Source organism: Solanum stenotomum, chromosome 11 (assembly GCF_019186545.1).
Source record: "Solanum stenotomum isolate F172 chromosome 11, ASM1918654v1, whole genome shotgun sequence".
NCBI classification, from domain to species: Eukaryota; Viridiplantae; Streptophyta; class Magnoliopsida; order Solanales; family Solanaceae; genus Solanum; species Solanum stenotomum.
The window spans coordinates 52,943,107-52,955,023 of NC_064292.1; the positions used below are offsets into that span (position 1 = coordinate 52,943,107).

The window sequence follows — 11,917 nt, forward strand, 5'->3', positions numbered from 1 at the left end:
CCATTAAATAGTGTAGAGAAGTAATGGGTTCTGCCCAAAGTTTGAGATTATTACAGCAATATCGGTCAAAGTTCGAATATATTTTAGATATTTTTTCTTAAATTATACATAAAAGGTAAATGTATTAAATAAGTTTTGTGTAATGAGTTCGATATTTAGAGGGGAAATAATATTTGTGCTTTTTATTTGATGTAATTTTTGTGTGACTTCTCTATTTTTCATATGTGGTTTTATAAATTTCTTCTATGAACATTTCAGGATAATGATATTATATAATTTAAAGGGGTTGTATTTAACATTTGTAATTATATCATACATATTGTTTTATATGAGGTCTCTTGATTATTATTTTTTATGTATTAATTTATTTTGTTGATGATGTAAAAAATAATAAAAATATGTGAGTTTTTTTTTTAAAAAAAAAGAGACACATATATGGTTATGAATCTCAAGAGCCAGTAGCAATCAAGTTTCTCTACCATAAAACAATAGGTGCCAATTAGAAGGTCTCGTTGATCATTTATCGTTAAGGTTATAATATATTTTAACAATTATCTATCATTCGTAATTATATTATATGTATTGTTTCATATGAGGCTTCTTGATTATTAATTTTTATGTGCTTGTTTTCTTTGTTGATGTAAAAATTATAAATAGGTGTGAATTTTATTTTTATTTTTAAAAAAACACATATATATAATATACGGTTGAGAATCTCAAGAGCCAGTATCAGACAAGTCTGTCTAACGCAAGGCAATAGGTGTCAATTGGCAGGTTTTTCGTTGATCATTTATTGTTAAGGTCATAAAATATTTTATCAATTATTTTTGTTTTGTACATGTCTTTATTAATTAAATAAAACAATTGAAATAATATATGAAACGTCATAATTGTTGTATAGCATAAAAGGTTAGTATAACCATTTTGTAACGTTGGATTGTGCATGAATATGACTCAATTAGGGCAACTTAAATAATTTAAATTTAAATCATAGATCAAGATTCGACAATTAAGAAGTTTAATTTTCATATATGTGAGTTGAGAAAATGTTATATGAACCATTTATCATGAATATCACCTAAAAACACTTTATTTATGTCCTATGTTGCAAACTTTTTTATCAATTCTAAATGACAATTCGTTATATACATAGTGATTGAATGCTTAAAATCAACCAATTTTTAATATGAGTTTTCATTAAAATACGTGATAAAAAAAACAATCTGAAAGATTATATTGATCAAGATATCAAGCAAAATATAACAAATAGAATTGTTTGTGTATCGAATGCATTTGCAAATCAACCCTCTTCAAAAAATAGATCGTTTGGACGGGAAATAAGTATTTACAGTTTTATACATTCTATCATAGAAAAATAAAGATTATCTACTTGTGGAATATGAATTTATTTTATTAAGAATATATGGGGGCAAAATTTAATAATTGATAGTAAATTTTATGAACTAAAAAATGAAAGGACCAAAAACTATATAGATTAACCTTATTTAGACGTATCAATCTTCAATTTAGCATTCCTAAAGAAGAATTTGAAACAGAATGTGTATTATTGAATTAAATTATGATTATGATGTATTTGTCTCAATTTCGAATAAGTACACAATTATGATAAGTACAAATTTTAGAATTAAATTTAATAAATGTCTATTGCCTTACCAAACACGGATTGTTTCTAAAAACAATATTAATAAAACAATAATTAATTAATAAGTTCATTATTTTATGTTTTCTAAAGTTATTGTTCATATATTGAGTGTATATATATAAAAATATATTCACCTAAATATTAAGGTAAAATCATGTGAATAGTGTTGTGAAATACGTTTCGAAATTTATTTTGTGCGTAAACAATTTACTAGTAAAGCTTATTTTAATTAACTTTCTTAAAAAATTTAAGCTATTTGACTAAGAAGATTAACATGGATTAGAGTCATTTTTGGTTTCCCACTCGATGTTCGGAGCTCATATTGGAGCTTTGATTAAATTCGGATCACGCACTGCAAGACCCATTCGGAGATGGCGCTTCCAACATGATTTTCTCCATACTCAAAACTCGAACCCGAGACCTCTAATTAAGGGTGAAGCAGTCTCACCACTGCACCACAACTCATGTTAGTCTATATGTTCTATTTGATATGATTGAACACATATCCTAAAAGCCTCTCTCATTTACTTGTCTCTTTGTTTAATATGAGAGTTTGATTATTCAAATAGTCATTTAATTAAATAATTATCATTTTATAATTTATTTATTTTTTAAGAAAATTAAAATCGATAAAAAATATAATATTTTGAGATAATAACTATTGATTGAGTAACAATTTAAAAAATAAACCCCTTTAACTTGGTGAACAAATACTATCAGCTTCCAGTTTTTGTTTCCTTTTGATTTTCCATGGAAATTGAAATTTAATTATTAAATTTATTTGTGCTAATTTTTATTTATCGGTACTGAAATAAATTACTCACCAATGACTTTGGCTTGTTTTATTTTTATTTAATTAGCAAGAGTTTTCTTCTAGACATCAGATGTGATGTTATATTATAATACTATATACTTTTGTTGTTAAAACCTTCACTCTTCCAGGCACGACAAATTATTATGTACTATATTTTTGTTAATTAATTGGAAATAATATTTTTATCTTTTTAAGATAGGAGTAAATACCCTTTTCATATTTTAGTACTGTTAAGATTATATTAAGTATATTATTATTAGGAAAATTATTTACTTGCAACTGAAAAAATTAATATTGAGATCTTTCAATTTTTTATTGTACTATGTTCAATGCTATATCCTATATGTATTCTTCTATTCGTAGCATTGATGGAGTTAGAAAGAATTTTAAGTTTTATAGATTGATTTTGATTTTATAAATGCAGCTTATTGAAATAGAGTTTCAATATTTATATGTATCTAAATAATTTTTTAATATAAATATAAAATTTGAACTCAACTTACCGAGTTCTATTAAACATAAGTAAGGAACTATGACTAATTTGTAGAAAATTTCTATTTTTTTTTTATCTATATATGTAGTTAAATACATTCATCGATGAATTAATGACTTTAATTTTTTGCTTGATATTTGATATTCATTTTAAAGTTCAACTCATTTAATTTAAGCCACACAAAATTTTCATCTTATGGATAAAATAGATGTTCTTATCTGAATCGATTTCATTTTCAGAATTCAAGCTTAAAGAATATGATCATTATCAATACCGTTAAAAGTATAGATCAATGATTTTTGCTTCTTCAGAAACTAATATCATTAATATTTTCTTGTTAGAGATAAAGTTTAATCACCACAAGTTAGTACAACAATCTCTATTAGTTAAAGTCCGTTTGGATTAACTTAAAAAAAATAGTTAGTTATGTGTTGAACCGTATGACTATTCTTAACATGTTTTCTTACGTGAAAATCTAATTTTCTTTTTTTATGCGTTAAGCATGTGACCAGTGACGGAGCCACATGTACTTGAGGGGTGTCGACCGACACCCTTCCGTAGAAAAATTACACTAGAGTAAAAATATTGACACTCCTTGACTTTTACGCGATTTTACTTCTTTATATTTTGACACCCCTTAATCGAAATTCTGGCTACAGTACCCCTACATGTGACTTTCTTTATGATCATGAATACAATAAAAATGAAATTCGATTTCAGAATCTCTATGACACTCTCATAATATATTGACACATATAACTATTTTCAACACTTCTAGATGTTAGAATTAAATTAACGTCATACATATGTTTCACATCACTCATTTGACCTCTTTCATTAATTCCCGTCACGGTCTTTTTCTTCTAGTAAAGTAATCCTATTTTAGTTTCTAATTTCCACCCCACTAGGATCATGTGATGACAAAAGGTATTGAAAAAAAAGTTTTAAATATTTAATTTTTCATACAATAATTTCATATTTAGTTAACCAAACTAAGAAAAAGTAAATTTAGTGTTTGGTAGTAACTCTAAGCATGGGTTCGCTCAATAGGACTTAGTAACTTTAGTTAAAATTCTATATTAACCAAGTAAGAAGTAATAAGCTATGAAATTTGATAATCCCTAACTAATCGATTGTTAACTAGCAATAAGTTAGATAACTGAATTTTTATTATTATTCGCCGCTAAATGAAATTACTATGACATTCTTGTTGATAAAATATTTTTGTCCGTCGCTAATTTCTCATTTTTTTCAATGTTGTATAAGAAAAATACTAGCAATAATTTAATGCATGCAACTCCTTAATTTCTTTTCTTCTAGACTAGTGCTATTTCTTTTTATCTAGAAGGCGTTACGTTCCACCCAAGTTCCATTGAAAAAGGAGAGATAAAAATAAAATAAAAATAAGAAAAAATGAACAAACAGTTATTTTTTAAATTATATATATATAACATTCACTTCTCCACTAGTCCACAACATATAAAGAAAAAAATATGAAGTTATTCAAACACAAAAAAGAAACTCAAAAAGAAGAAGAAGAACTAGAAAATTTGGAAACAATTTCTTTATGTGATCTTCAAATGAATAATTATGAAGGATATGAAAGTCCAAAAATTTCATCTTCATCACAAGAATTTTTCGAATTTTTTAACGAATATTCTGAAAATTATACATTTTCAGATATCATTTTCTGTGGAAAGATAATCCGCCATGAAAATGAATCTGTTGATCAGGAGAAAAATTTATCTCCGTTATTTCGATCCAATTCGTTTCACCGGCACATTACTGCGCCGGTGAATAATCAAAATCGGGCCAGTTCGGCCCGATTTTACAGTTCGCAGGAGAGGGTGAATATTAGTGGACTTACGTCTATGTCAGCCAAGTCTCGGAGAAAAATGTTCATGTTTGGACCTGTGAAGTTTAATCCTGAAATGGAGTTAAGTGAAATTAAGCAGAGACAAGGGCGCCGTCGTTGTGCTCTGCCGCTACCGGTGATTCCGATGAGTGAAGACGGCGGAGATACGACGGCGTTGGAGAAGAGCAGGAAGAAGAAGAAGAAGAAGGAGGTTGGGCCCACTGGGAAATTGATGGAGTTGACGAGTAGGCCCCACTTTGTTAACGTGTTGGCCAAGTCATTGAGGTCTTTTTCTCTGCGAAAACATTGCATGGCTTTGCCATAGAAATTATGACAAACTTTTTGTTAGACGATAGCTCGATGTCACAAAGATAGCCGACTTTATTATCAAAGAAATAAAAGAAGGGGCGACAATTTTGCATCAGATATTAGGAGGTGTGAAACAAGTAGAAATCATCAAAAAACGATGATAGTTAGTGGAGGTTTCTACAGAAAGACCCCTTGGAGAAGAGTCGGTGCTAATTGAAAATGAGTATTGAAATTCAATGCTATGTGTAATGTGTTCTTCTGTATTTAGAGTTAGAAGTGTTTATAGATCATAAAATCTAGCAAAAAAGGTTATTGAATTCTAGATTAATTATTTATGCATATGATGTAAATTAATTAACAAATATTGATATTCGAAAAGTTTTACATTTGATTACATATAAATTTCATAATAAAGTGACATTTTCACGTTGATTATATTTTTCTACTGACTTTTTGGATTTACTGTTTCTAGATTGAACAATCTCCTTTTTAAAGGCCAGCCAATTAGGAAAAATACACAAGTTAAACTCATCACATACTCTTCTAGAATCAGTGAAGTTGACGTAGTGGTTTCATTAAAATCTCTAACAAAGATACGAAATGCCAAATATCACATAATATCTTCGGGTTTTTTTAAAAAAAGGACTTTCGTCATACCAAACACTACCTAATGCTATACTACAAAGGGGTTTTGAAATATCCTATCCCGGGATGAAATTTGAGATTAAATTTATTTCATATTTGATTTGATGTATTGGTAAATCCTGGAATTATAAATGGAGTAATTGAGTTCAAAATTAGCCACAATTAGTTTTTTGTAAATATTTAGTGAATTATAGCTTAAGCTCTAAATCCACCACTTCAAACGCGGGGGGAGCATGGCAAGGGAAATGGTATACTCAAGAACTAGACATACAAAAAGTAGCTAATGGGAAATAATCAACAACAATGTACTCAGTGTAGTCCCACAAAGTGGGGTTTGGAAAGGATAAAGTGTACACAAATCTTACTCAATCTTAGAGGTAGAGCTTAATGGGAAAGAATGAATAAATACAATCCGACTCTTAGGAAAACTAGCAAGTATGGTAGAAATAAGAAGCAACACAAATACATGTGTTCTATGGTACAAACAAATTAAGATATTCAACCAAGTCCATAGCAGGTACTGTTCAATCAACTGGTACATACCTCCATAATTATGTACTTCAGTTACTTGCATTTTGATGAGTGTCTGCTTGACATTGCTTCGACCTTCAATTTCATGACGTCTTCATTGAATGCCTTAGCTCTCTGAGAAAAGCCATACCTATTTCGGCATAAGAGTAACAATGCTCTCCTCATAATCTCCACACACATCTTACCTGCTAGTACATGTGCTAGATAACTCTGTTCACCAATGCTTACACATATGGGAAGAAGTCACTTAACGTTTTTAACAGTGCTGGGAATCATACCCTAGTCTCTTATGATTTTCATCTCACTTCATTGACAGCTAGGATGTGCTGACCTTATTCTTAGGTGAAAATAATGAATGAGGTGTCAATCCACATGTATTTTCTGCCAACCGATGCATGCGCCAGTGACAAGCTCAATTATAACTTCATCGCCTTCTCTCATGTTCATTTATTCTCCCCCGGACATCTCAAATATGGCCATCAGCAACTCATTGTGCAGGAGCACCAAACATACACTTAACATTTCAAAGCAATCCACTACGATGAGAAACAGCCATTGTGAGAGCTCAGTTCTGTGCCATCATCAAGTTTCTGTCAGTTGATGTGCTGCTTCTTCGTTTCTCCAATTTAATGGGTTTGACAACCTTTTGGACTAACTTTTGCTTTGAACGCTACACACTCCAAGCTCTATGAATTCAGCTTCTTCATGGGCCTCCTAAAACATAAGAATTTGTTCAAATGAAAATGTCAAGAAATAGAGCTTGCAAAACATAAGAGGCATAAATTGGAAACAGAATGAGGACAATTATCCGGTAGAGCTCGTCTCTCAGATAGCAATGATATTTTCAGTTTCTTCATTAAACCACAAGTTAGGCAAAGTCTATCTTACTAAGTACTAACCAAGCAAAACAAGAATACTATCTCTGGAGAACTCTAGCACTGTATTTGGCATCCCTTCAAGGTTAATAAAAGAGAACGATGATAGAAGATAGCTTGCTCGTGGAGACTTTATGAATCTATCAATAAAGGGTATCTGCAGGGAGATTGATTTTCCAAATCTTTCAGTTATAGTTCTTATAGGAGTACATTAGTATGCTATAAGCTTCCAGTCTCCATAAACAAATCCTTTTTTTTTTTATGACAGGGGAAACCCGCAGCCGCTACCCTTTGGGTGCGCACAGGGTAAAACCCCCGCTCCTATGCAATAGTTCGCAAACCACATAGGAGAGGTAACCTACACTAGGCAAGCCCGGTGCGACAGCTCGACCCAGAAGGCAAACTCTTGCTTTCGCTGGCAAGGGGTTTCGAACTTGAAACCTCCAACATGGAAGTCCCAAGCCCAAACCCAAACCACTGGGCCACCCCAAAGGGTAGTCTCCATAAACAAATCCTGAGTTGATCTAAACTCTGGATGACAGGTAATATAGACTAAGTGGACCAGGAAAAACCTGAAATCAAGATTTTGAGCTCTAACCAATCCCATTGCATTCTCGAAAAGTAAATGTTGGTCATAAAGATATATATTTTTTTTAGCTTGAATATCTATCCATTAAGTAGAAATTAACTTCAGCCCTAGATAACTAAATTTGAACATCAACATAATTTGATTTCAACTTAGAAATATTTTTTTTTGACAAAAATAAATAAATAAATAAATAAAATTCTAAGTTGAAATCAAATTATGTTGATGTTCAAATTTAGTTATCTAGGGCTGAAGGTCAGGATGTGCTACCAACGAGCATTCACATACTCAACTTCTTCAAAAGTGGTGTGATGTATCAGAAACATGTCCGCTTAGGCAAAGCCATATATAAACATAAATAACAAGATCATTGGCAAACAGTGATTCAAACTTCTCATCTCCAGACTGTATTAAAAGGACATCAACGCAGATCCTGGTTTGTTATTTATTGAAAACCTATCAGCTTTTACATTCATGAAAAAAAGAACTGTATTCAGAATACCAGCCATATGAATTGCCCACTACTTTTTCTTCAAAGATTGCCCGCTTTAAACCAGAAGAACAACTCTTTAAGCAATGTTGAATAATATGCAAATGCTGACCTGTACTATTTTATGGAAGAACATCATACCTGAACTCCCTCCCCTGAAGTGTAAAGCTGTTTCTCATAAAGGATTATCTACATTTGGGCGTTTCATGGATGCCTTTTGGTATCTCAATTTTTCGATCTCCTTCTCCAGAAAGTCCAAAGTTGTATCAGTTACCTGGTTCGGAGCACACCCTGCTTCCAACATCATCCTTAAAAACTTATAAGATTGCTTAAGCTGACCCGCCTTGGCATGAACTTCGATTAGTGTATTGTAAGTGACAACATCTGGATTTATTCCACTATCTTTCATCTGCTGGAAAAGCTTAGTTACTTCCTCAATTCTGCCAGCCTTCCCGAGGGCATTAATCAAGGTGTTATACATTACAATGTCAAGGTAACCTCCCTGCTTCATCAGTTTGTCTAGTACGGCATCAGCAAGATCAGCCCTTCCCATCTTTCCCAAGCCTTGGATTATGACATTGTACGTTGCTACATCAGAAGGGCAAACCTTCTCGCCCATTTCCTGTAAAACGCCCCATGCCTCATTGAAATATCCCTTCTTGACAAATGAACTCATCATAGAATTGTAAGTATAACTAACAGGGTCAGCGCCCATGTCGGTGAAAATTTCAAATAATTTACAAGCCATGCTCAATTTTCCTTTGGCCAAAAATATTGACAAGAAGGTATTCACCATGTCAATATCAAAAGAATCTGCACTTTTAGTGTCTATTCGTTTTCCTCCAGTAAGAGAGAACGTTCTTGAAGAATTACTTTGGGAGCTAACTTTATTAGCCAGCATGTCCATATATGGCGATGATGACCACGGATCACTTTCCTGGTAGTGTATCTCAGCATCCTCTGCCCCAAGGGCAGTATCTGTCTCAGCGTCTGTTAAGTTTTCTAGGCCTAGAATATCACCAAAGTTCCTGTTGGATGGAAAAATGGGTGTAAAATCTTTTTCTCTGCTCTGTGGAGCTTTCATTGTAGCCTCCATACTGTCTTTCCACCTGATAATAATTGGAACTAAATTGCTATCCCTGATGTGCTTCATAAGCCTCTCTGTATAGTCCCAATGTCCCTCCCTGTAGATTGCAATCAAAAGAGAAGTTATAGTAACCAAATCAACAGTAAACCCTCTTGCTTCCATCTCTTCCACCAACTTCAGTGCTTCATCAAGCCTATCTTCCCGACAAAGATGTAAAATGACAATGCTGTAAGTAACCCCATCCACGAAATTATTACTTTTCTTCTTCAAATCACAAAATAGGGTATAAGCAGCCAAAGCCTTCCCATTCTTGAACAAGCCATCAATAAGAATATTATAGGTCCAACAACTGGCTCGTACACCATCATCTTCAATCATTTTCTGGAATAAATTGCATGCATCTGTCAACTTTCTTGCCTTGAGTAATCCATCTAAGAGGGAGTTATAAACAATAGTATCTGGACGTATGCCATTGTACTGCATCTCAGTGAACACTTTTATCGCATCATTTATCAGGTAAGCCTTAGAGCAACCTTGTATAACGATTCGGTAGGTATAAGCATCAGGTTCCAACCCCGATGATCCCTTTAATTCCTCCCACACAACAAAAGCATCCTTAACCTTCCCGAGCAAGCAAAGCACATGAATCAAGCTATTATAAGTACACAAATCGGGACTAAACCAACTTCCCCTTTCCTTCATTTCTTTAAAAAGACTCAAAGAACTAGACAAATCCCCCCAACATCCGAATGTATGAATGCATATATTATACCCCCATCTATCGAACGGAAACACATTCCCTCCCCTAAGCTTATCAAAAACTTGTTTAAACTCAGCTCTCATATTACCCCTCTTAAGGCCAACAAGCAACTCATTACACGCAACGGCACTACTAACCCCAATGCTATTCCCATCATTAGTTTCCAACAATTTAAGGAAAATCGACAAAGCTAAATTAACTTGATTCTTTTGTACAAGAGCAATAAGTACAGAATTATACACATCAGGACTTAAACAACTAGAATTATCCAAATCTCCTTCTACAAACTCCAAAATCTCAAGAGCTGAATCGAAATTACCAGTTCGAGTAAACGAGTCGAGTAGTAACTTAAATGTGGCCGAATTAAGCAACACTTCATCATCCTTCATTGAGTTTAACAATACAAAAATAGCTTCCCGGTGATTGTGACTATAGCAAATGGATTTGAACATTTGAGAGTAAGTTTCGGTAGAGTGTTTGAAATTAGGCCTGAGAGAACACCATTTGAAGAAGTCTAATTTCTTTTCAGCATCCAAATTGTTGCGGCGGAGAACTTGAAGGACTAGGCTTTCTGATAAGGGAATTGAATCTCCATACTTTTCTAGGTTACGTGTTCCTCCTGGCTTTATCAAAGCTTTTGCAATTGAAGCGACGACGAGTAAGTTTCCGACCTTAGATGCCGCCGTCGTCGAGCTCTTACCGGCGTATGCAGCTCCGGCGACGGAGAATTGTCTTCTACTGTATAAAACTGAGAGATTTCTTTGTACTTTTGTGGCCATGGCAATAGTGACTGAGCTGAAGGTTTTCCATCAAACTGCATTTTGCGGGAGAAAGAGGATCCACTGTGGGGCTGGGCTGAAATGCAATTACATTTTAAACCCTTTCAATTAAGTATTTATTTTGTTTTTTTGGTACACGAGTGTAATTTTACGAATGGAATATAAAAAAAGTTAAATTAATAAGATTTTTTTCCCCAGTAAATTAATAAGATAGAGATGTTATTTTTTAATAGATTCTCCGCTCAACTAATTCATTTAAGTAATTTCTAAAAATACAACATCAATTTTAGTGATTAAGAATTATATATTTAGAATAATTTAAGAAAAAATAAGCTAAGGATGTGTCTGATATAGAGGAAAATATTTTTAAAATATGTTTCCCAATTTTCGATTTCAATGTTTGATTGGCTAAAGTTGCTGAGTAGGAAAACAACTCTCTTAAAAATAAAAAAAGTACATGTATGATGGACGTAGGAAAATAATTTTTATACTCTCATCACCCACCATCCCCACCCTAACACTTGCCTCTCATAATATTTACCTAAATTATATATAAATACTTTTTGAATAATGCTTTTTTTATTTTACTTACCAAACATAAAAAAAAAAAAAAAAAATACAACTTAGACTTTTGAGCATCAAATTTTCTTTTTCAAATTTAATTTGAGGTGAATTGTACGGAGATATTGAGGGAAGGGTAGTAAATATAAGAAACGTTAAGAGAGTAGGGGTTAAAGGTTTATGCCTACCTATCCGAATATGATCGCAAATTGATTCTACACAAGTTGTGCTGAGTTATAACTATGTGAATACGTATTATTTCTATTATACACGTACATCTAGTATAATATTGTTGGGAAATTTATTTATTTTCATATTACTTATAAGAGTAAAAATGTGATGAATTAAAAAAAATAAAAAATTAGTTCACCCGATATGAGGTGAATCCGCTTAACTATAGCAAAATCACTGAAAATGAGAGAGATGTGAATATCGATCATTCTATCAGGATGCTCAAAGAGTATGCACT

The 11,917-nt window shown here is 32.5% G+C and overlaps 1 protein-coding gene across 3 annotated transcripts; it reads right to left on the minus strand.

The window, feature by feature from the left end:
* Positions 1 to 6,193: 6,193 nt before the first annotated feature.
* Positions 6,194 to 10,929, minus strand: LOC125844837 (pentatricopeptide repeat-containing protein At4g01570). Of its 3 annotated transcripts, XR_007444194.1 has the most exons (3): positions 8,403 to 10,929; positions 6,589 to 7,024; positions 6,194 to 6,495 (listed from the first exon to the last, which is right to left on the minus strand). XR_007444194.1 is itself a non-coding variant. In XM_049524186.1 (2 exons), exon 1 carries the CDS (start codon positions 10,885 to 10,887, stop codon positions 8,437 to 8,439), a length of 2,451 nt encoding a protein of 816 aa, XP_049380143.1. In that variant the 5' UTR covers positions 10,888 to 10,929; the 3' UTR covers positions 6,194 to 6,881; positions 8,403 to 8,436. The 3 variants fall into 3 exon arrangements, 2 of the variants coding, with proteins under 2 accessions (XP_049380143.1, XP_049380142.1); XM_049524186.1 differs by having other exon boundaries at positions 6,194 to 6,881; XM_049524185.1 differs by having other exon boundaries at positions 6,194 to 7,024.
* Positions 10,930 to 11,917: the final 988 nt, after the last annotated feature.

Bases quoted from the DNA above. Each gene is read 5' to 3' on its own strand.
- LOC125844837 (XM_049524186.1), bottom strand. From the start codon at position 10,887: ATGGCCACAAAAGTACAAAGAAATCTCTCAGTTTTATACAGTAGAAGA.